Raw genomic sequence first — 26,314 nt, 5'->3', positions numbered from 1 at the left:
TGAACCATAAGATGTGTAATGTTTTTTTAAAGTCTCTTCTGCTCACCAAACTATATTTATCTGATCCAAAGTACAGCAAAAACAGTAAAGTTTTGAAATATTTTTACCATTTAAAATAACTGCTTTCACTTGAATGTATTTTAAAATGTAATTTATTTCTGTGATGTGCAGCTGTATTTTCAGCATCATTACTCCAGTCTTCAGTGTCACATGATCTTTAGAAATCATTCTAATATGCTGTTTTGCCGTTGAAAAAAACATTATTATTATTATTATTATTATTATGTTGAAAACAGATGAGTAGATTTTTTTCAGGTTTCTTTGATAGAAAGTTCAGAAGAACAATAATTGTGTGTAATAGAAATATTTTGTTATAAATGTCTTTGTCACACTTGATCAATTTAAAGAATCCTTGCAAAATAAAATAATTAATTTATATACTTGTGATAATGATAATGTTAACAGTAATAATAATAATGAAGAATCGTAGGAGAATCGTGATCTCTATATGAGATCAAAAAATCGTGATTCTCAATTTATCCAGAATCGTGCAGCCCTACGCTCCAGTCAGAATCACTCCGCTCTGCTCATACTCTGTTCGGCAGCACGTCTGTGTTAGACTCGCTCCTCGCTCCAGTCAGAATCATTCTGCTCATTCTTTGCTCATACTCTGCTCGGCAGCACCTCTCTGTGTCAGACTCGCTCCTCGCTCCAGTCAGAATCACTCCGCTCTGCTCATATTCTGTTTGGCAGCACATGTCTGTCTCAGACTCGCTCCTCGCTCCAGTCAGAATCATTCTGCTCTGCTCATATACTCTGCTCGGCAGCACGTGTCTGTCACAGACTCGCTCCTCGCTCCAGTCAGAATCACTCCGCTAAGCTCATACTCTGTTCGGCAGCACGTCTCTGTCACAGACTCGCTCCTCGCTCCAGTCAGAATCACTCCGCTAAGCTCATACTCTTTTTGGCAGCACGTCTCTGTCTCAAACTCGCTCCTCGCAGGGCCGGTTCTAGACATTTGGAGGACCTAGGCAAAATGTACGTTGGAGGCGCCCCTGTCACACCCTCCTCCCTTCCACCATTTAGAATTCACGAGTTCACGCTTACACATCAAATTAAATAGAGTAAAGATTATGCGTATTTAGTAATTTTGGCCCGAACCAAGAGTATTAACCCTTGTTGGTGATAGAAATAATCTAGAACTAGATTGCATTGTATTTTGGATTGTGTTATTTACATCCAATAAGAGATTATTAAAATCAAAGTGAGGAGATGAGATGGTGGAGGGATACTGATAAACTGTCAGTGAGCAGAGGGGGCGTCTTTACTCTCTTTCCGGGCCTGAGAGGGAGGCCATGGAGAAGTACATCAATGATTCTCAGGCAGCTGGAATCATCCGGCCCTCTTCCTCTCCGGCTTGGGCGGGGTTCTTCTTCGTGGGGAAGAAGGATGGATCGCTCCGTCCCTGTATAGATTATCGGGGCTTGAATGACATGACGGTCAAGAATCGTTATCCTTTGCCGTTGATGTCATCGGCCTTCGAGCTCTTGCAGGGGGCGACCATCTTTATGAAGTTGGACCTTCGCAATGCTTATCACCTAGTTCGGATTAGGGAAGGGGACGAATGGAAGACCGCATTTAACACCCCCACGGGGCACTGTGAGTATTTGGTCATGCCCTTTGGACTTTCTAACTCCCCGGCGGTCTTCCAGGCACTTATCAATGATGTGCTTAGAGACATGGTCGACCAGTTTGTATTTGTTTATCTCGATGACATCCTGATCTTCTCCCAGAACAAGCGCGACCATGTCCAACACGTCAGGCGAGTACTCCAGCGGCTGCTTGAGAATCGTTTATTCGCCAATGTGGAGAAGTGCGAGTTTCACCCACAGTCGGTTCCTTTACTGGGATTTATTCTTTCACCTGAAGGAATCCGAATGGACCCTGCCAAGGTAAAAGCAGTTGCTGATTGGCCCACCCCAGATAGTCGTAGAGCGGTCCAGCGATTTCTGGGGTTTGCCAATTTTTACAGGCGGTACATTCAGAATTTTAGCCAGGTAACCTCTCCTCTGACTGATCTCACCTCGACTTATAGACGTTTCTGTTGGTAGCCACAGGCTCAGGCTGCATTCTCTCATTTTAAGAGTCGCTTTATTTTGGCTCCCATTCTTGTAACTCCCGATCCGTCTCTTCAGTTCATTGTGGAGGTGGATGCGTCAGAGGTGGGCAATTTTGTCTCAGAGGTCACCTTCGGATGTCAGAGTTCATCCCTAAGCATTTTTTTCTCATCGTTTAACCCCCTCGGGACGGAATAACGACATCGGGAATAGGAAGTTACTGGCTGTTAAGTTAGCGCTAGAGGAGTGGCATCACTGGTTAGAGGGCGCGGAGGTCCCTTTTTTAGTTTGGACTGATCATAAGAACCTAGAATATATTTGCACCGCTAAACGACTGAATTCACTATTCTTCAGTCGGTTCAATTTTAACATCTCCTACCGTCTGAGGTCCAAGAATGGTAAGCCTGACGCTCTTTCACGGATCTTTGAGGCTGAACCAAGATCCATCCTTCCGGTGACCATTCTGCCCCCCGATCGGGTAGTAGCAATGGTCACCTGGGGGGTGGAGTCCAGAGTCCGCTCAGCTTTGCGCAATGTAACAATGTTACCGCGGGTTGCCCGGAGAGCCTGTTGTTTGTTCCAGAATCGGTCCGAACTAACGTCCTACAGTGGAGTCATTTGTCTGTACTAGCTTGCCACCCAGGAGCGACTCGTACCTGTAGTTTAATCAAGCAACACTTCTGGCCTTCCATTGTGCGGGACGCTCGTCAGTTCGTGTCGGCATGTTCTTTGAGAACCTGGTCACACATAGCTATGGACTTCGTCACAGGCCTACCTCCGTCTATCGGCAACACAGTAGTCCTTACTGTGGTGGACAGGTTCTCGAAGGCCGCACATTTTTTACCCCTCCCCAAATTGCCCTCAGCGAGGGAGACAGCGACTATTATCCTGGATCACGTTTTCCGTATTCATGGCCTCCCAGCGTACATGGTTTCTGACAGGGGTCCCCAATTTGTGTCTAAGTTTTGGGCAGAGTTCTGTCGACAGCTGGGGGTGACTGCGAGTCTTTCCTCCTGGTATCACCCGCAGACAAACGGTCAGGCTGAGCATGCTAACCAGGATCTGGAGAGAGTCTTGCATTGTGTGGCGTCCGCAGAACCATCATCTTGGAGTTCCAGATTAACTATGGTGGAGTATGCTCATAACTCCCTCCTGGTCTCATCTACGGGTTTGTCTCCCTTTCAGTGCTGTTTAGGCTACCAGCCACCATTATTCCCCTCCCATGAATCTGATGCCGTTGTTCCATCCGTGCACTTGTTTATTCAGAGATGCCTCCGTACGTGGAGGGTCACCAGAGAAGCCCTCACTCGGACTGGTGACAGGAACAAGGCACCAGTGGACCGTCACCGTGCTAAGCCCGCACTTTACGTATGCGGTCAGAAGGTCTGGTTGTCAGCTACAGTGGTTGGTGCCTACTCTTTTGGTGCACAAAGAAAACAAAAATGTGACTCCTGTAAACGTAAGCGATGCATGTCCATGCTGTCCTCTCCTCATAAACGAGGCCCAGCATACGTGTTCAACATAAGCAGCAGCATACGCGTACATTATTTACATTCAGTGAAGAGCACGCGCTTGCATCATGGTACTTTTCAAAATGCCGCTAGGGTGATGTGGAGGAGAATTGTTTAATAAAGTTGTTAGTTTTGTTTTATTTTCGCACAAAAGTATTTTTGTAACTTAAATAAAATTACGGTTGAACCACTCATGTTACATGCACTATTTTACCGATGTTCTTGCTATGTTTTTGTGTCTTGATCGTGGTAATGTCCTTGCTGTCTATGCAGGGTCTGAGAGCTCTCAAAATTCATCAAAATATCTTAATTTGCATTCCAAAGATGAACAGATGTCTTACGGAATATCAAAATAATTAATTGCTAATTTTTAATTAACATTAAAGTCCTAAAAACAAAGGAAATGGTGTTTGAATTCCAGTGGAGGACAAATGCTGTTTTGTCATTGACTATTAAAGGTCAGGACATTGAAAATGTCTCTACCATCACTACCACCTCTGCAACATTAAAATTGGATGACAACCGCAAGGTATTATTTAAAAATCCCATTAACCCTTTCGAGTCGATTAACGCATATATGCGTTTTGAGTCATTTTCTCCTGATAACCCCGAAAAGAACTTAAATTACACTCTCAGTTTTAATCGTACAGATAAGAGCAATACATCAATCTGTAAAGGGTCTAGTTTTTTTTGGATACAGACATAATAACAAAGAACCTTTGTGCACTTATAAATTAAAGATAACAAACAAAGTGCGCTGTCTGCAGTCATTGTCTCCGCTGATCGTCATGTACAAACACGTCATTAAAATGAACTGTAACTCCGTGAATACTCAACGAAGAGACATGAGAGAGATATCTATAGAAAGCCTGAAATGTCTACTTTTAAACTAAACAAGTGCTGCCGAAAACAAATATTCTGAGATAAAGTAATCCATATGAAAACAACGCAATGTCTGTTTTTCATATCTCCGCTCATTATATCTAATGTGACCACGCCCCCGCGCTTAAGGCTCTATTCAGATTCAAACTGAAGCGCGCGGCTTGCATACGCCCACACAGAAGAAAAAGCAGCGAGACTGTTCTTCAAGTTTTTATTTTATTTTACTGTTTGCTTCGCGATGAGAGGAATAAGACATAATTCACCCCAAAAAGATGTGATGTGGTTGAGGATTTGAAAAATGGATTTCCTCAGAAAAAAGAATGAAGCACTTTATTCAGCAGAGATCATAAACATGAGTAAGTCTCTTTTTATTTATTTGTACTAGTTTTCACATAACGTGTAAACATTTTACTAGTCAGACTTTTTCCAAATACTTTTTCCAAACTATAATTCCTGACTAAATGTATAATCAAGTGAAACATTATGAAGTTTCAATAACAATATACAATACTATACCATTCAAAAGCTTGCTGTAAATAATATAAATGTGACAAATAGAGATAACTCTAACAAATGTAAAAACAATGCAGTTCTTTCGATTTATTCCCCCTAAGAAAACCTGAAAAATATTCTCAGCTCTTTTCAACATTAATAATAATGATGATGATGATGATGATGATGATGATAAATGGGGTTTATTTGGTAGAAAATAAGATTGTTAAAAGGATTTCTGAAGGATTGTGTGACTGGAGTAAGGATGCCAAAAAATTTGTTTGAAAGTAAGCTTTGATTGTTCCTAATAAAATGTTTAACTGCTCCCCCAAGTGGATATTAAATTATGTTGTGGGATAATTAAATATATTCTTAATAAACTGCAAACATAAAATTATATACTTTTATTTTGTTCTCACATTCTTTCTTGTAAGTCCTCCCTCAGAGTGGCACAATTGAATGAGAGGCTCATTATGCAGCTCATTATGCGGGCCTTTGTCTTCTCTGGTGTAAATCACAATGATATTCATGATAGTTGACGCCTACTCGCATATGACTTTTACCAACAAAAAGTGTCTTAGAAAATTTAAATCAATATATTGTTTTCTGTGAATGAGTAAACAAGATGATTTTCACATAATTTAGAAAGAAAAATTCTAGGCTACAAGCTCCAGTTCTCAACTTTTCCGGCAACCAATTTTATGTATGTGTTTTATTGCCTTATTCAGGTGACTTAACATTTTTAGTTTTTTACTAACCATGCATAACATTTTTTTCCTCAAAAATACAATCATGTACATGCATGCATTTCACATATTATTATAGCCCAGTTTGTGCTGATTACAGTGATATTAGACTTTACCCATTTAGATATTTATAAGAAACTGAAAAAAGCACAAATATCAGGGCATGACAAAACTTCTCCAGGACCCAAAAATACCCTTAGACTCCAGAGGGTTAAAGGCTTATTTCTTAAGACAGTTTAAAAAGTTTGGTGCATCTAAAGTTGGTATGTTGAATTTTCATAGAGCTGTCATTGAAAGCTTGCTGACTTTTTCAGCAGCTCAGCAGAGAAGTCAGATTAGTAACATAACTCGAGCTGCTTTGAAAATTATTGGTTGTGATCTTCCCACTATTGATAAGATCTATGTCTCACATTCGCAGAAACAAGGTTTAAAAATTAGGAAAGACTCTCTTTAAGTACACTTATTTGGCCTTTAATTTAAATTATGTTATCTGCAAGTGCATTTTTTTAAAAGTATACTTTTAAGATTTGAAGTACACAAAAGTACACTTTTAATACAATTAAGCACACTTCTTTTCACAAAAGTATCAAGAAGAAAAAAGGCAAAATATTTAAAATGCCATGAATATTTAGTTAACTGCCTCAATGTTCATTTTTGCTCTCTATAGATTGTAAAATCCAAAGTATTTGCACCCACGGAACATGAAACATGATTGAGGATGATGCAGAAATCGCTGTAGTTGGCATTGGATGCCATTTTCCTGGAGGTAATTCTTATCAATTTACAGTGTTTCATGTTATGATTTTGGCCTAAATTATATTTACATTGTATGTTCTCACCTAATTTAGGTGAGGGACTTGAAAACTTCTGGAGAGTCCTCCTCCATGGAGAGAACTGTGCAGTTCAGATACCAAATGACAGGTTTAATCTGTCTCAATGGTATGATGCAGATGAGAGTAAAGCAGGGAAGACATACACAGCAAAGGCAGCACTTATTGATGGGTAAGACTTCTATTTATCCGTCATCATTAAAAGGACTTATTATGTTCAATTATATTTGCCAAGATCAAAAATGGTCAAAAATTAATTTATATATGGGTGTTTATAAATCTGTCTGTCGGCTGACAGCTGTTGGGAAAAAGCAAAGGGGGTTGGTTCTCCTTGTACATAAATGACAAGTGGTGCATACAGCACACAGTTTGGGAGAAAATCTGTAACCCTGACGTAGAACTGTTATGTGCAAGTCTCAGGCCATTCTATCTACCACATGAGTTTGGTAACATCCTTATGTGCTCTGTTTATGTACCACCCAACAGTAATGCCTCACGAGCTGCGACACAGAATCAGAATCAGAAAGAGCTTTATTGCCAAGTATGCTTACGCATACAAGGAATTTGTTTTAGTGACATAAGCTTCCAGTACACAGAGACAACAACACACAGACCAAAAAAAAAAATTGTGGCAAATTGTGTTTATGAACAATTACAGCACACCCCAAATGCACCCATTTTCATCATTGGAGATTTTAATCATTGTAATTTAAACACTGCACTTCCAGGTTTTGAACAATATATTAAATGTGATACCAGAAAGAATAGGACTTTGGACAAATGCTATGGAAATTAAAAACATACATATACAGTCATAGCTAAACCGACCTTGTCTAACTCTGACCATAATATTGTTCATCTGATTCCTATAACAGCTTTAACGAGTTGTAAATCCTTGGTAAAAATAATTAATGTACAGAAGACAGCACCCCCAACTGCTCCCTGGCACTGCAGCATAAATGGCTGCCCACTGCTCCTGGTGTGTGTTGTGTGTGTGTGTGTGTGTTAACTGCTCTGTGTGTGTGCACTTTGAATGGGTTAAATGCAGAGCACAAATTCTGAGTATGGGTCACCATACTTGGCTGAATGTGTGTGTGTGTGTGTGTGTGTGTTAACTGCTCTGTGTGTGTGCACTTTGAATGGGTTAAATGCAGAGCACAAATTCTGAGTATGGGTCACCATACTTGGCTGAATGTCATGTCACTTTCACTTTCAAACACTGAAAGGCTGTTTTTTATGCACAGACTGGAATATTTTCTCTAAGGAGCTAAGCCAGGATAATGCCACAGTAACTACCACAGAATACAAAAAATTCTGTGTTGATACTGTGATTTCAAAATGGAAAATAAAAGTTTACCCCAACAACAATCCTTATATCACAAAGGAGGTGAAGGACCGTATTAATAGGAAAAAACTGGCATTTCAGATCAGAGATCACTAACTTAAAACTGTAAAAAACGTCTAAGGTTACGTATGTAACCCTGGTTCCTCGAAGGAACGAGACGCTGCGTCGAGAACGATTGGGGAACGCCCCAAGCGTGGCGTCTCTGAATCATGTGTGTAATCAGTCCAATGGATGGGCGAGACGTCATAGGCGGGTGACGTCAGAGACCAGGAAGCATAAAAGCCGGAGAAACACAGCCGGCACCAGCCTCAAAGGATGAAGCAAGTGCCGGCCAGAGATGCCGGAAGTGTGGCACTGCGACGCAGCGTCTCGTTCCTTCGAGGAACCAGGGTTACATACGTAACCTTAGACGTTCCTCTTCAGGAACTCAAGTTGCGTCGAGAACGATTGGGGAACGAGAATGCCCACGCTGCCAGACTTACGAATCTCTGCCAGTGTGGGAAACTGCACAACTAGGACGAGAGAATAGAGAGGCCTGGAGCGGCTCGTAAATCTAGACCGTAAAATCTTACAAAGGTCAAGGGCGTGGACCACCCCGCAGCCTCGCAGATATCATGCATAAAGACACCTGCTAGGAAGGCCTTGGAGGCCCCCACACTTCTAGTGGAGTGAGCCTTGACCCCCAGGGGGGAGGGGAGGTCAGAGGACTCATATGCAAGAGAAATAGCAACTACTATCCACCGGCTGAGGGTCTGTTTAGTAGCAGGAAGACCTCTTTTAGGGGGACCATAACAAACAAACAACTGGTCCGCCCTTCTCCACAGGGCAGCTCTGTGGATGTATGTGTCCAATGCTCGCACTGGACACATACAATTAAGCTTCTTCTGGTCTGGCTCCCTGAAGGGAGGAGGACTGAAGGCCTGGAGTACAACAGGCTGTGGTGTAGAGGAGGGAACCTTAGGGACATACCCCACACGAGGGTAAAGGAAAGCTTTAGCCAGACCGGGCGCAAAGTCTATATAAGAAGGGGCCACAGAGAGGGCCTGCAGGTCCCCAACTCTCTTGAGAGAAGAAATCGCCAACAAGAAGACAGTTTTAATAGAGAGAAGGCGATCGGAGATCTCCTCAATAGGCTCGAAGGGCGGCCTACAGAGAGCTTCTAACACCACGGCCAGGTCCCATGTGGGGACACGAGAACGTACTGGAGGCCTCAGCCTCAGCGCACCGTGGAGGAAACGTGTAACAAGAAGGTGTCTGCCCACTGACTGGCCACCGAGAGGGGCATGGTAGGCCGCAATGGCCGCCACGTAGACCTTCAGGGTCGAGTGGGTCAACCCTGCGGAGAAACGGGCCTGCAGGAACTCCAGCACTGTACCAATCGGGCAGTTAACTGGGTCGAGCTGGCGGTCTCCGCACCAAGAAGTGAAAAGTTTCCACCTCAAGGCATACAGTTTCCTCGTAGTTTCCCCTCAGGGGCCACACCCATAACTTCCACAGCTCCGGGCGAGGGTGGACTATGGTGCCCTCCGCCTGTGAGAGGAGATCCCTCCTGACGGGAATCTCCCAGGGAGAGCCGTCTAGGAGGGAAATCAGGTCCGAGAACCATACTCGTCCCGGCCAGAACGGGGCTACTAACAGCAGCCGGACTCCGTCCCGGCGCACTCTCTCCAGAACTCCCGGGAGCAGAGCAATCGGGGGAAAGGCGTACAGACGAAGCCTCGGCCACATCTGTACCATGGCGTCCAGCCCCAGTGGAGCTGGATGAGTCAGAGAGAACCAGAGGGGACAGTGCGATGTCACTCGAGTCGCAAACAGGTCCACCTGAGCCTGGCCAAAAACTCTCCAAATCTGCTTCACCACCTCGGTGTGAAGCCGCCATTCCCCGGGCCTCGGCCCCTGCCTTGACAGGATGTCTGCTCCCATATTCATATGCCCAGGAATGTGAACCGCTCTGAGCGAGAGAAATTTGTCCTGGGCCCACACAAGGATCTGGTACGCTAGTTTGTTTAGATGGCGTGAGTGCAGACTTCCTTGGTGGTTGATGTAAGAGACCACCGCTGTGTTGTCGGTGCGCACCAACACATGGTGACCTCTCAGGTCTGGGAGGAAATATTTCAATGCTCGATAGACCGCTAGCATCTCTAGGCAATTGATGTGCCATGTCAGATGGCGACAACTCCACAGACCGCGGGCAGGGTGGCCACTCATGACCGCACCCCAGCCGGTGAGGGACGCGTCCGTCGCTAGCATCACGCGGCGACAAGGAGCTCCCAACACCGGGCCTTGAGACAAGAACCAAGGCTTCCTCCACATATCCAAGGCACGTAGGCAGCGCCGCGTGACCTTGATCATGCGAAGTGGGTTTCCCCTCGGGGAGAACTGCTTGGTCTTGTAGGGGTCTCATGTACAGCAGGCCAAGAGGTATCACGTTGGACGCAGCTGCCATCAGACCCAGCAATTTTTGAAACCGCTTGACAGTGAGTGACTGGCCTTCTCTCACTCTCGCGACTGCGGCGAGGATCGACTCGATCCGAGCAGGTGACATGCGTGCCTGCATCGTGGTCGAATCCCACACCACGCCCAGATAAGTGGTTCTCTGTACTGGAGAAAGCACACTTTTCTTGGAGTTCAGTCTGAACCCCAGCTCTCTCATGTGGGCGAGAACGACATCTCGATGCCGAACCGCCATCTGCTCTGATTGAGCTAAGATCAACCAATCGTCGATATAGTTCAGTATGCGGATGCCCTGGAGTCGTAGCGGAGCCAGGGCTGCATCCACACACTTAGTGAAAGTGCGGGGTGAGAGTGCAAGGCCAAAGGGAAGTACTCGATATTGGTACGCTTCGCCCCCGAAAGCAAACCTCAGAAACTTCCTGTGTAGGGGAAGGATGGAGATATGGAAATATGCATCTTTTAGATCTATCGTGACAAACCAGTCCTCGGACCTGATCTGAGACACAACCTGTTTGAGTGTGAGCATCCTGAACTTCAGTCGCTTGACTGAGCGGTTCACTAACCGCAGATCTAAAATGGGACGCAAGCCCCCATCCTTCTTTGGAACAATGAAGTACCGGCTGTAGAACCCTGACTCCCTGTCGTGAGGAGGGACCACCTCGATGGCCTCCTTCCTCAGAAGAGCGTGCACTTCCTGTTCCATAACCAGAGCCTGCTCGGGACCCACCAGCGTGGGTGAAACCCCATTGAATCGAGGCGGAGGAGAACCAAACTGAATCGTGTAGCCTCTTTCTACAGTGTGCAGGACCCATTGAGATACTTTTGGCAGTAGTTTCCACGCTGCTAAATAATCTACTAAGGGAGTCAGTCTCTCGAGACTGACCTCTGGTGTAATCAGAACGGCTAGCTCGGTGCCCTGTAACGGCGGACCGGCAGGAGACAACCAAACTAACCGCTCTAGAGACCTCCGCGGAGGCTGCGAGCCACTCAGCACCGCTACGTTTCTGGGCGGTAACTGGGCGTGGTGCTCGCGGGAGACCGCTGCGCCCTGTAACTCCGGCAGGGTTGGCAAAACGATCTCCTGAGGGCACTGAGGTGAGACAGACACCGTGTAATGCGGTGTAACCCGCTGCACCACAGAGGGGACTGCCCTCATAAGCCCCGGGCCAGTGGCGTCAGGGCTTATTGGCCGAAGACCTCTTAGCCTTAAGTACGGTCCACAGATCTGGCTTAGACTTTCCAGAGCGATCCAGAGCGTCGTCTGGACCTACGGCTCTGCTTAGCTGGAGGAGCACGTGAGGCAACACTCTGTTTTTGTGCCTCCCTGTATGAGAAGCTGGTACTCGGCGAAGGCTGCCCCCGCCCGGCAGCCTCCGGATTTAGAGAGCGACGTGGGAGGAACCGCTGGAACGCCGCCGCCTGCTTGCGAGCCTCCTGGTACCTGTCGACGACAGAATTAACAGCGTCGCCGAACAGGCCCGAGGACACAAGCGGGGCGTCCATGAGACAAACCCTGTCCTTTTCTTTCATGTCAGACAGGGTGAGCCACAAATGTCTCTCTGCTGCTACCATTGCTGCCATGGACCGCCCAATAGCACGAGCGGTCTCTTTGGTAGCGCGTAGAGACAAATCAGCGGTCCTCCTGAGCTCCGTAATATCGTCAGATCTCACGTGCTCCTGCTCATCTAAATCTCTCAGCAGATCGGCTTGGTACGCCTGTAACACCGCCATGGTGTGCAGACACGCACCAGCCTGACCCGCTGCCGAGTACCCCTTGCCCACCAGCGCTGATGTTGTGCGCAGCGGCTTGGAGGGCAGCGCCGGAGCCTTTAATGACGATGTCGCGCCGGGAGACAGATAGCTCGCGAGCGTCTGTTCAACCCGGGGCATCGCCTTATAACCGCGCTCATTCATCCCAGCTACGCTGCCGTAGTGATCAGAAGCAGGGATGAAGACGCGGGCCGAGAAGGGTTTTTCCCACGATTTACACACCTCGGCGTGCAAATCGGGAAAAAAAGGCAGGCTTCGGCGCGGAGGTGGCGGCTTAGTTCGCAGAAAACGCTCATCAAGTTTACTTTTCTGCGGTTCAGCCTTTTTCTCGGCTGGCCATTCGATGTTTAACTTGGCAACAGCACGAGTAACCACCTCCAAAAGCTCCTCATACTGGGGCGATTGAGGGGGCGAATCCTCAGCGACGTTCACCACATCAACCTCCTCGGAGGAAGATAGATGAAGCGCCGAGCCCGCTCCCCGGGGAGAAGTAGCGCCGGAGCGCGCTTCCGATCCCTGAGAGCGGGCGCTGGATCTGGCAGGTGAGGAAGAAGATAGGGACTCGCCAGTCTCCATTCCCTCTGCCAAATCCAACTGCGAACCCCACGAGCGAGATCGCCGCTCCGCCTCGGCAGAAGCGGGACCAGCGCCGCGGGGAACACTAGCGAAGGCTCCCTCGGTGAAGAGAGCCCTCCGGGAACGGAGAACATGCAGGGCAAGCCACTCGCACTGCGGGCTCTCTCGAGAGCCGACTCTGCATGCTCCGCTCCCAGGCAAACAACGCACAAACTGTGTGTATCCCCGCCTGAGATATAGCGAGGACAGGGAGGAACACACAGTCTGAAACGCTGCTTGCCTTCGCCCATTTTGTGTTTGGTCTTGGAGGGTGCTTTTGGCATACTTGGGATGACAAACAACACTAAATAAGACTCACAAACGTAAAGTTTCTTGAACAATACAGACACACAGAGAGCGCTTGCTGAAGACAGAAAGGCTGGTGCCGGCTGTGTTTCTCCGGCTTTTATGCTTCCTGGTCTCTGACGTCACCCGCCTATGACGTCTCGCCCATCCATTGGACTGATTACACACATGATTCAGAGACGCCACGCTGGGGGCGTTCCCCAATCGTTCTCGACGCAGCTCGAGTTCCTGAAGAGGAACCAGAAACTCCAAGAAGCAAAGGAACATCACAGGGGCTTAATAGAGCAAAACCTACAAACTATAAACTCTTTGAAAATTATGGGACTCGATGAAAATAGCCACCAATATGCAACTTACTAAGAAATCTTTGCATGTTGTAGATGAACTGGAAAAAGCAAATGAGTTGAATTATTTTTTGTTTGACAATAATAATTTTTCAGCTGAATGTGATATGGTGCTTGATAGTATTGATATGGATGATACTGATCACTTGCACTTAATCGATTAATCGGATAAATGTTTTGTGTGCTTTTAAAGAACCAAAGCAAATAATGCATAACAAAAATAATGTGGCTGTAAAATGATCAAGCATTCCAACTCCAACATTTGGCTCCAAAACTAAGCCTATTTATTGCAATTTTTACCCATTTTGTGTTTAAAAGTGCCAGTGCCAACAATTATATAACAATACAGTTAAGTCAACTTACTGTAAAACATGTATAACATGTAAAACTATGAAAACAAACTTAAATAGTAAAGGCCATTTGGACTTAGTTTTGTCTTAATACAACAATACAAAAAAGGATTGCACCTTCTACAAATTACCCACCTGAGAACATAAATAAATGAATATAAAATTTCAAGCCAAACAGGTACACAATGAATGTATAAAAAGAAAAAAAGAAAAAAAAAGAATCAAACTTTTTCAGCTGTAATCTCAAAACAAACATCAAAATGTATCTAGATGAGGTAGAGAGTGAGTGTGTGTGTGTTTGAGTGAGTGTGTGTGTGTGTGTGTGTGTGTGTGTGAGAAAAAGAGAGAGAGATTTCAGATTCTACAACAGCTTATTAGTTGCAATGGAGAAACGCAACATATCCACATGCTCAGCACTTAGAAATGCATACATTCATTTTCAATAGAACGCTGCCTTTGGCTTGCATCACTTGCATTGCGGTGCAATGTAGGTGAAGCATCCATTCGAAAAATCACGTCACAACATCATGTCCCAGTGTATACAGTGAATGCGTGCTGAAATTATTGTTGCATGGCTACATAAAAGTTAAAGCATATGTGATGCATTGCAGCTATTGTTCTGACTGGTGCGTGAGAGAGACGAGGGTGTATGCATGTGTGTGTGTGTGTGTGTGAAGGAGTTCTTTTTTTAGGCTATACTCTCTTGCAATTGAAAGTGAATACATTTACTACTTAAAAACATCAAAGCTAAACATCATATCTAATCAAACCCCTAAAAATACAGTATGGGATTAAAATCAGCTTAGGCTACGTTACCTTGTTTCAGCGACGCTTGGTGAAACAGCATGGAGTGGATGTTTTCGGGTTCAGATGCTGAATCATTGAAGTCGTACTGCTGTGGAATGCCAGGTCTACTTTGCAGTAGACACATTGCACCTTGTTCTCTTCTTTTTTTAGTACAATGTAATGATCCCAAACTTTAGACATTCTCTGCCGTTTATGGACATCTTTACTCTCCGCCATTCGGCCAACTAAATTCAAAATGTATCACGTGCTTTGGTGTGCTTCCTGAACATTGAACAATGGTCCGTGTTAATCAGACCTCTGCACGTATAGTGCATTTTACGAATTAAAAATCTAAAATAGGAATTTAATGACGCTTCGAGGCAGTGTTAATTTCATCACCTATTTTTAATTTAGTCTTAGTCTTGTGCCAAATGTTCTTTTTAGTTTTAGTCATATTTAGTCATTCACATATCTTTTTTTGTTAGTCAAGTTTAAGTCGACTAAAAGTCTCGTCATTTTAGTCTAGTTTTAGTCAAAAGAAAACTCAAGGTATCTTGGTCAAGTTTAAGTCGAGTAAAAGTCTTTTAATTTTAGTCTAGTTTTAGTAAAAAATTTTAGTCTTTTTTTTAAATAACACATTATTACTGAGATTAATACTGTTAAACATTTCAGTAAAAAAGTGTTTCACATATCTCAAACATTGGTTAAATGTCATAATTACCTGACAAAATACACTTCTTGAATGATTTTTGTTGAATGCAAATGTTAAACGTGTCTGGTTTAGCATGTCGTCGTCACTCGTCACCAGGGCCGCTGCTGGCCAAATGGGTGCCCTAAGCAGAATTGTATTGTTGTGCCCCCTTCCAAAATTATTATGGAAGTTAAGAAAAATAAAAATAACATCACCTACTATAGGGGTCAGAATATAACTTTAATAAAACATAAAAGTAAAAAACTACATTGTAATTCAATTGTATTTTTTTATAATTACAATTGTAGATATACAGTTGCCTATGACAATGATTTTACTAATACAGTTGTCTGATTGATTTTATTGTGTCAAGCATTCAGAAATGACACAAAAGACAATTTAACTTAAATAAAACCAAGGATTAGTCTTTGTAAGGGTTGTGATTTAATTCTAGAGAAAATTCTAGAGGAAATTCTAGAGGGTAACTTTTCTATCACAAAAAGGTGGCCACAAATTAAAGATAAAGTGGATATTTGAATTAATTGTTTGGTCAATATTAAACAAGGATTTGGTCATCTTATAAGTGTTAAAACTGCAATTATCAGGACTTTTAGTGCTCTTTGTAGGCATTTGTAATAATAGCCTATTTGATGTACATAATTTATTTTGTATTACATTATGTATTTTAACAGTGTTATTCAATTATTATTAATTAACCAATCATTATTGCCTCGTTGTTTTTTATAACGCATTTTATAGCATTTTAAAAGGTCTATGTTAGCTTAGGTCTGTTTTTATTACCACAAAAATATTATCTGAATGCTTCGTAAAATATTTGAAGCGATTTAAAGTATCAAAGCCATGGTTAATCTGTAGTTACCGTTGCTACAAGAACCATGTTTTTTTTTTCGTATTAAAATAATGGTTAATTTTCTGAAGGGAACATGGAAACTCAGAGAATATCAAGGCAGATGCAGCGGTGATATTACTAAAACACGTTATTTACTTAATGTTATCAAATCCAAAAAAGTTTAACAGGATTATAAACATAGGCTACCTAAAAGTGATGCACGGGCCTCATGTTGGGCTTTTTTCTTTTTCTTATCTCGGCGCCGGACTACTGTTGTCTTTTCCCGGGTAGAGTTGTCCATCAGTTCTGATCATTTGCAGTTAGCCGCAAACATGAGGTGAGCGCAAGCGCGCACGTGGCTGCAGGAATGGTGCGTCACGTGTCTGTCTGTCTTCACTGTAAAACGCAGACGAAAGTTTGGTATTTATTTATTTATGTTTACCATGTGCATTTCTTAGAACAAATTCAAGCAGGATAAATGTCAAGCCTGTGCCTGAACCTGTGATTATATTTTCTCTAATCTACATGGTATTAAAATATGAATTAAAAGTGGTTTACTTTGCATAAGAGCATTAAAAGTGGAAGCCTATTTTAGGGGGGTTGGCTACATGGATTAATATGCAAAATGTCAATATTTTCATATATTATGCCTATATTTTAATTTATATTTTCAATATAAATATATTTTTTCCTTTAATAAAACAACATGCATTTTTGTTATTCGTTACCTGTCCTTTAACTTATTGGGGAAAAAACATTTGTCTGTAAAATGATTAAGAAATTGTTGCATGTTTAAACATGAAGCAGTGTATAATTTCGTTCCCATTATTTATGCCTAATTAGCCTAAAACAAGAAACGAATAAAATTAAACCTGCACAATTAAATCTTTGAAACTCAAAAGAATGGACGGATTGATAAGTCCTCACGATTAAACTCAAGTTCTCTCATTATAATCAACAAAATACACACAATGTAAAAAGGAGCTTCATTAACTGACAACATAAGTGATTTTAAGGGGAGCCTTCTTTACTTGCTTTTAGTGCTGAGCAAAAGCATATGGCCTAAAAAATTAAAATCAGATTTATGATTTAAATAGATTTTAAAATCAATATTCAAATGACAAATACATTTTTCAATTTATTCATTATATTCTCGCAGCACATATTATCATTTTCACAAGACCATAATGATAATAACAAATCATCAGTCAATAATTAATAATTATTTTAAAGAAAATCATTGTTATTTGTTGTCGTAGATGTTTGGGGAAGGCTTTAAGACCAAGCGGAATCCTCTGTTCCTGCCTCACAGCGCGGGTCTCCGAGGCTTCACTGTCTGCGGTTTGACTTTACTGAATCAGATTGAGGCGAATACAACTTATTGATCATGAGCCGAACATTTAGCAAGCAAGAAAACATTCATTCTAACGGAAGGAAGACGTATTTCATTGAGCTAATGCTGTTAGAGAGAGAGAGAGAGAGAGAGAGAGAGAGAAACTAGTCTAGGGCTACTTAGAGCTCATTATATTGAAGTACAAATCCAAACACCAGAAACGTTATGCATTTTATGAATAATGAAATGTTATGAAACGTATGCATTTTATTTCTTCACATGCAGTATGGTTGTTGGTATTTAGCAGTTAAAACCTATTTTTAAACTTTAATTTAAATACTATTAAACTAACTTTAAATTCTCAAGGAGTTTATAAGTAAAAAATGATAAGATGTCACAGTGCACGTTAAATAGTCTAAATTAACTTGTGTTAATAATATAATTAGAACTAACAATATAATTCTATTTTTTTTTAAATGAACAATTCCTGTATGAAATGGGACAGCAACCTTTATATCAAACATTTTTAAATCGTCCACAGCTGACCATCGCGGGAGGCTGATCAAGTCATTTTCAGATGCAATGAAAAAGAAAAAACCCTGGATAGCCTATATTAGGCCCAGGCTCTGCTCTGAAGTATAGAATTTTAATGGATTCATCACCTATTCTCTGTTTGCTGCATGTTTTTTTTTTTTTTTTTACACGCTAGAGGAAAAAATATAAGTCAGGTATAAGTAGGGATGTGTACCGAAACCCGGTATTAAACTGGACCCGGGGCTAAATTATGAAAGACCAAATCAGTAAGATCTGATGCTATCGGTTCTGCTTTCGGTACTGGAACAAGGGAAAAATTATGTACTATGTATTTTTGCCTAATAATGTTATCGTGCACATCTTATCTCACCAAACATTTCTAATGTGTAATTATATTAAGACGTTTGTCTGTGAGATCTCTCATGCACGCCGCGGGAGCTGTCTGTCAGTCACACACACACACAAACACACCACAACGAGCCCGGTGCACGCGCACGCATTAACGTAAACTCCTAGGCCCGTATTCATAAAGATTCTAAGAATCCTCTCAGAAAACTCTTAATTTAGCTTAAAAAGTTTTACGTAAGAGTCTTAGCTTAAGAGCGATTCAGTACGATCTGAGAGCAACTCTGAGTAAGGAAAAGACAAAAACTTTCATCTTAGTGAGGAGGTGGGGTTGACCCTGTTGCTATGTATGACACAATCTTTTGAAGACCGTGATTGGTTGGTTGAATTTACATGCATAATTTTTCCTATTTGACCGTTCTCTCTCTCTCTCTCTCTCTCACATACACACACACACACACACACATTTTATGTGTGTATATAAATCCTTTTTTTATTTACCATGCTTGTAATTTCCTATAAGGTATTTGATTGGTTTAGAATGATAAAAATTGTTCCACTCTTTCCAATTACAGTGATTGCTGTCCTATTTAAGTGGCGGTTTGAATGTTGGTTTTAATTGATCAAACACGGAATCAAAACCAAGAAGGGCGAGAAAGCCAAACTGGACAGAGGAACAGTGTTTAAGTGTTTAAGCCCAGTTAGTGGATGAACACAAGGCCATTCTTAAAGGAAAATTCAGGCCGGGTGTCACAGCAAGGGACAAGAAGCAGACATGGGAGCGTATAGCACAAACTATTAACGTTTCATTCCCCCTGCTTGTGCGCACCTATAAGCCTGCTATATTCATAAATGCAGTTTTTTGAGCCTGCAAGGTGGGAACGTCCAGTGGAAATTAAATGAACTGCGACACAATAAGATGTTCTGAAAGTGCTGTAATTGTTTGTGTGATCACTCTGCTTACAGAAGGTTGTGACAGACCCAAATCATCACTATTGCATTGTTGCATTTTCCCAGTTGCCAAATATCGTAATGTAGTGATTACTTTAATTTCTGGTGCTATGGCATTTCTGCGCTGTGTCGGAGATGTTAGCACGTCTCTAATAAGATAAGTCACAAACATGATCCCTTCACGATCTAATCTATAGCTTCTTATTAACTCACTGTCGTCCATTGTCTGCAACACATTTCTTCTGCCTCTTCGTCTTTCTGCCATTTTCTCCTCTGCTAAAGAAACTCTTAAGCCTCTTAAAAGTCCTCGTCTGTGCTCCTAACAAGTTTGACCTTAAGACCTCTTTTAAGGGTTAAGATGCTTTCTGAATTACTTTTTTCTTTACTAGGATTTTTTCTTTAATTTTAAGAGTAAACGCCCACATTTCTAAGAATTTTCTTAGAATTTTGTCACTAGGAGCTACTTTTTGCATTAAAATTCTTTATGAATAAGGGCCCTGCTTAATAATAAAGAGTGACGATGGCGAAGAGATTTGCTTAATGTTATCGTGCACATCTTATCTCACCAAACATTTCTAATGTGAGATCATATTAAGACGTTCGTCTGTGAGATCTGCGATTTATAAAAATAATAAAACCTATATTTCCCTCAAGACTAGTCATGTTTTTGTGATTGTTTTAATTTAAACGTGTCTGCTTCTATTTTAGCCAATTTATTTTCAATAAACTAAAACAAAAATAATAATAAATAAAGGAAAACGAATACAGCTCGTTATCAGAATGTAAAAAAAAAAAATACGATGAAAAAGTCATGACAACACATTTTTAAGGTTAATTTAATAATTGAAATAATTGAAGCAATTTAATGCGTTTTTATACTATTAAACTGAATTTAAAATCTCATTGAATTTTAAGTTTAAACGGGTTGAAAATGCCACAGTGAATATTAAATATAGCCTATATAACAGAAGACCTTGATTGCATGTTACCATGAACAGAGGAATTAGCAACGCCAGAGGAAGGTACTAATTTTTAGGGGGTAGGAGGATATTTTTATTCTTAAATTTTCGTATGCAATGAAAAAAAAATGGGATAAACACGAAATAAGTAAATAAAATAAATTGATATACAGTATATCCACTTAGCTTACCTGGGTTTACCTCTCTCATTCTGGACACATCCAAATGTTTCCATATTCGTGATGTTGCGTATTTGCAGCTAAACTAATATTTATTAGGTAAAATAGGCTTTGTGGTTCACGTGTGTTTCAGTATCGACGGAAAAATATTATAAAGAGCAAAAATATGCCACAGTAGACCGCTGCTCATGCTGAACTGAGCTGTTTACAATGAATATGAGGTACCAGTGCACAAAACAGCTGAAATATAGCATACTCAATTTTTGCTCACACAGTTAAGGCATAATTGGAGACAGTTTGAAAAATCAAGAACAATAGCAGTTAATAAGAATTATTGCTGTTAGTGCGGTCTTAACGCTGGACTGTTCTCATTTCATTCCTCAAATGGAACTTGAAGGATTTTATTTATTTATTTTTGCTAAGAGCAAACCAGAATGAAAATATATATTTTTTTAATCCGTGTATATATATATATATATATATATATATATATATATATATATATATATATATATATGAACACACAAACAGATTAGAACATTTTATATTTTTATTCTGGTTTGTTATTTATTATTACAATCTGTTCAAAATTCGTCCCTTTGCGCCCCTCTGGTGGTAGTTAAGCAAATTATTTTAACATGCAACTGAATTTAGTAAATGCCGCTGCACCGCCACGGTGGTATGCGCTGCGGTAAAGCCCATTTAGCTTGTCCTCCTACAGTATATGTTAATATACATAATAATAATCACAGTCAAAGTCACCTTTATTTATTTAGCGCTTTAAACAAAATACATTGCGTCAAAGCAACTGAACAACATTCATTAGGAAAACAGTGTGTCAATAATGCAAAATGATTATTGCTGGGGGCCAGTTCTCCTCTGACCAGACGAAACCAGTAGTTCAATTCCAGGCTGCAGCAAAGTCAGATTGTGCAGAAGAATCATCTGTTTCCTGTGGTCTTGTCCTGGTGGTCCTCTGAGACAAGGTCTTTACAGGGGATCTGTATCTGGGGCTCTAGTTGTCCTGGTCTCTGCTGTCTTTCAGGGCAATAGAGGTCCTATCTAGGTGCTGATCCACCATCTGGTCTGGATACGTACTGGATCCGGGTGACTGCAGTGACCCTCTGATCTGGACACAGACTGGATCTGGTGGCTACGGTGACCTCGGAACAAGAGAGAAACAGACAAATATTAGCGTAGATGCCATTCTTCTAATGATGTAGCAAGTACATAGGGTGTTATGGGAAGTGTTTCCGGTTCTGGTTTACCTAATTAATGCAGCCTAAAAATCCTTTAACGGATTTGGATATGAAAAGCATATTAGTATGTTATGTGTATGCCAGGTTAAAGAGATGGGTCTTTAATCTAGATTTAAACTGCAAGAGTGTGTCTGCCTCCCGAACAATGTTAGGTAGGTTATTCCAGAGTTTAGGCGCCAAATAGGAAAAGGATCTGCCGCCCGCAGTTGATTTTGATATTCTAGGTATTATCAAATTGCCTGAGTTTTGAGAACGTAGCGGACGTAGAGGATTATAATGTAAAAGGAGCTCATTCAAATACTGAGGTGCTAAACCATTCAGGGCTTTATAAGTAATAAGCAATATTTTAAAATCTATACGATGTTTGATAGGGAGCCAGTGCAGTGTGGACAGGACCGGGCTAATATGGTCATACTTCCTGGTTCTAGTAAGAACTCTTGCTGCTGCATTTTGGACTAGCTGTAGTTTGTTTACCAAGCGTGCAGAACAACCACCCAATAAAGCATTACAATAGTCTAACCTTGAAGTCATAAATGCATGGATTAACATTTCTGCATTTGACATTAAGAGCATAGGCCGTAATTTAGATATATTTTTGAGATGGAAAAATGCAATTTTACAAATGCTAGAAATGTGGCTTTCTAAGGAAAGATTGCGATCAAATAGCACACCTAGGTTCCTAACTGATGACGAAGAATTGACAGAGCAACCATCAAGTCTTAGACAGTGTTCTAGGTTATTACAAGCAGAGTTTTTAGGTCCTATAATTAACACCTGTTTTTTCAGAATTTAGCAGTAAGAAATTACTCATCATCTAGTTTTTTATATTGACTATGCATTCCATTAGTTTTTCAAATTGGTGTGTTACACCGGGCCGCGAAGAAATATAGAGCTGAGTATCATCAACATAAGAGTGAAAGCTAACACCATGTCTCCTGATGATATCTCCAAAGGGTAACATATAAAGCGTGAAGAGTAGCGTCCCTAGTACTGAGCCTTGAGGTACTGCATACCGCACTTGTGATCGATATGATACATCTTCATTCACTGCTATGAACTGATGGCGGTCATATAAGTACAATTTAAACCATGCTAATGCACTTCCACTGATGCCAACAAAGTGTTCAAGTCTATGCAAAAGAATGTTGTGGTCAATTGTGTCAAACGCAGCACTAAGATCCAATAAAACTAATAGATAAATACACCCACGATCTGTCACGTTCGGTGATACAGGAAACACGGAGAGATCCAAGTGCAGGTAAGATATTTATGAAGGGGTAATCCAAAAGGGTAAACAGTCCAGGCAGGGTCAAAACCAGAGAATCCAAATAAACAAGAACAGACAAAACACAAGGCAGGATCAAGACTACGGAATAACAAGACATTAGACAAGGACTCTGTGACACATACTCAGACAGACCGGGTATAAATACACAGAAGGTGAACACAAAAACAAAAGGCAAAAAACAACATGAAGCCCCCCAGGGCAGAGCAGAAGACCACCACATCCTTGTGGTCGAGGCCAGAGTCCTCCAGGGCAGAGCGGAAGACCACCACAACCGTGTAGCCAGGGCGATAGCCCCCCTTGGCGGAGCAGAAGACCACCACGTTCTTTGTGGTCGAAGCCAGAGCCCTCCAGGGTGGAGCGGAAGACCACCACAACCGTGTGGTCAGGCCGGAAGCTCCCCAGGGCGGAGCAGAAGACCACCACATCCTTGTGGTCGAGGCCGGAGTCCCCCAGGGCGGAGCAGAAGACCACCACAACCATGTGGTCAGGGCGAGAGCCCCCCAGGGTGGAGCAGAAGACCACCACAGCCATGTGGTCAGGACGAGAGCCCCCCAAAGTGGAGCAGACCTCCATGCGGCCGGACCAACGGGACGACGAAACTCTGGTAATCCCCTGGTGTCTTTACTGGACTCCAGAAGATCGGTGCTGCCCTGACTCTGCTCGCGAAGATCATTGGTGACTTGTATTTGCTCATGAAGATCAATGGTGACTTGCCTTTGTTCATGAAGATCACCAGTGACTTGACTCAATCCTAGAAGATCACCTGTGACTTGACACAGTCCTTGAAGATCAACAGTGACTTGACTTGACTCTGAAAAGTCAACAGTGACCAGCCTTGTCTCTGGAAAGTCCATGGTACCCAGCCCTGGCTCTGGAAGGTCATCAGTGACTAGCCCTGACTCTGGAAGGTCATCAGTGACTAGCTCTGACTCTGGAAGGTCAGCGGTGACTAGCCCTAACTCTGGAGGGTCCACGAACACCTGACTCGACTCTGGAGAGTTCACTGGAACCTGACTCGACTCTGGAGGGTTCACTGGAACCTGTCTCGGCTCTGGAGGGTTCACTGGAACCTGTCTCGACTCTGGAGGGTTCACTGGAACCTGTCTCGATTCTGGAGGGTTCACTGGAACCTGTCTCGATTCTGGAGAGTCAACTGGAACCTGACTCGACTCTGGAGGGTCAGCTGTGACTGTCATGCTGTGGCACTGGACCAGCAGCCATCTTGTGCTGTAGCGCTGGATTGGCGGCCATCTTGGATTGTTACGTTGGCTTAGCAGCCGTGACATGAACAGTCTTGGGAATTTCTAGGATCCTTGACAGCATGGAGAAATACTCCAAGAATGAGTCAGCGGCCATCTTGGGCGTTGGCGCTGAGCTGGCGGCCATCCTGCATCGTGGCACTGGATTAGTGACCACCTTGTGCTGTTGCATTGTGCTGGCGTCCATATTGCCTCGTGGCGCTGGGTTGGCGGCCATCTTGTGCTGTGGCGCTGGGCTGGCGTCCATCTTGTGCTGTGGCGCTGGGCTGGCGGCCATCTTGCTTCGTGGTGCTGGGTTGGCTGGGTTACCTGGAGACAGGTGGGGAATAATCAATTAACCCAAACAAGGAGGAAGGTGACCAAATAAGGGAACAGACAGTTAATAAAGTGACAGACACCGTGGGAAAGGAGGACATCTAGTGGAAACCCAGGGACACAACCCAGACACTGTGACACGTTCAGATGATAAGAGCAGATCATTTGTAACTCTAAGGAGAGCAGTCTCAGTACTATGATACGGTCTAAATCCTGACTGGAAATCCTCACATATACCATTTTTCTCTAAGAAGGAATATAATTGTGAGGATACCACCTTTTCTAGTATCTTGGACAGAAAAGGGAGATTCGAGATTGGTCTATAATTAACTAGTTCTTTGGGGTCAAGTTGTGGTTTTTTGATGAGAGGCTTAATAACATCAAGTTTGAAGGTTTTGGGGACATATCCTAATGACAATGAGGAATTAATAATAGTCAGAATAGGATCTATGACTTCTGGAGCTTAGGAGCTTAGATGGTATAGGGTCTAACATACATGTTGTTGGTTTATTTTAGAAGTAAAGTAGTTCATAAAGTCATTACTGCTGTGAAGTTTTGTTTTCCTCCAGCTGCGTTCCATTTTTCGGGCTGCTCTCTTTAGGGTGCGAGTATGCTCATTAAACCATGGTGTCAAACTGTTTTCCTTAACCTTCCTTAAGCGTAAAGGAGCAACTTTATTTAAAGTGCTAAAAAAGAGAGAGTCCATAGTTTCTGTTACATCATCAAGTTGTTCTGAGGTTTTGGATATGCTAAGGAATTTGGATACATCAGGAAGATAACTTAAAAAGCAGTCTTTTGTGGTAGAAGTGATGGTTCTTCCATACTTGTTACAAGAAGTAGAATTTACAATTTTGGCTATATGAAGTTTGCACAGAACTAAATAATGATCTGAGATATCATCACTTGGCTGCGTAATTTCAACACCATCAACATCAATTCCATGTGACAGTATTAAATCTAGAGTATGATTTTGACAATGAGTAGGTCCTGAAACCTGTTGTCTAACACCAACAGAGTTCAGAATGTCTATAAATGCTGATCCCAATGCATCTTTTTCTTTATCAACATGGATATTAAAATCACCAACTATTAAAACTTTATCTGCAGCCAGAACTAACTTGGATGTAAAATCAACAAACTCTTTAATAAAGTCTTTATGGTGCCCTGGTGGCCTGTATACAGTAGCTAGTACAACCATAACAGGGGATTTATCATTAACATTTGTTTCTCTGGATAATGTTATATGAAGCACCATTACTTCAAACGAGTTATACTTGAAGCCTGCCCTCTGAGAAATCCTGAAAATGTTGTTATAAATTGAAGCAACACCTCCCCCTTTGCCTTTTAGACGTGGCTCATGTTTATAACAGTAATCTTGGGGGGTGGACTCATTTAAAATAATGTAATCATCAGGTTTTAGCCAAGTTTCTGTCAAACAGAGTACATCTATATTATTTACAAAAAGTGTTTTCGTAGAAAGGGATCTGATATTCAAGAAGCCAAGCTTTATAATTTGTTTATCCATATTGCTTCTGTTTTTTATTTGTTGAACCTCAATTATTTATTTATCAGTTTATTTAACAGGGACAATGTAGTATAACATTGCTACAGTTTCATGCAGCCGATGCTCTACATATAGGCTTCTAGGCTAATTTGCAGCCCCAGACCCTGGTTAGGCTTAAGGCTTAAGATAAAAAATAAAAATAATAAAAAAAACAACAAAAAATGAAATAAAATAAAATAAACAACTAAGTCTATGTACAACCATCAATGTTCCATATCTGCTTTTGTTTTAACAACTTT

General features: G+C 42.1%; 2 protein-coding genes across 2 annotated transcripts in view; one reads left to right on the top strand and one right to left on the bottom strand.

The window, feature by feature from the left end:
- The window catches only part of LOC127956149 (uncharacterized), a 59,802-nt gene that overhangs the window by 5,799 nt on the left and 27,689 nt on the right, over window positions 1-26,314 (top strand). Inside the window, exons 2-3 of the mRNA XM_052553884.1 lie at window positions 6,416-6,514; window positions 6,597-6,750. Of these exons, the coding sequence (XP_052409844.1) occupies window positions 6,457-6,514; window positions 6,597-6,750 (212 nt within the window). The 5' untranslated portion in view covers window positions 6,416-6,456. The remainder of the gene's footprint in view (window positions 1-6,415; window positions 6,515-6,596; window positions 6,751-26,314) is intronic.
- LOC127956168 (uncharacterized) lies at window positions 21,459-26,152 on the bottom strand. The gene is made up of 2 exons (XM_052553918.1): window positions 24,098-26,152; window positions 21,459-24,067 (listed from the first exon to the last, which is right to left on the bottom strand). The coding sequence occupies exons 1-2, from the start codon at window positions 24,221-24,223 to the stop codon at window positions 23,060-23,062; spliced, it is 1,134 nt and encodes a 377-aa protein (XP_052409878.1). The 5' UTR covers window positions 24,224-26,152; the 3' UTR covers window positions 21,459-23,059.

Source organism: Carassius gibelio, chromosome B4, assembly GCF_023724105.1.
Source record: "Carassius gibelio isolate Cgi1373 ecotype wild population from Czech Republic chromosome B4, carGib1.2-hapl.c, whole genome shotgun sequence".
Taxonomy (NCBI): domain Eukaryota; kingdom Metazoa; phylum Chordata; class Actinopteri; order Cypriniformes; family Cyprinidae; genus Carassius; species Carassius gibelio.
Note: the sequence above shows the minus strand (reverse complement) of the source record. Positions and strands in the feature narration are given on the sequence as shown.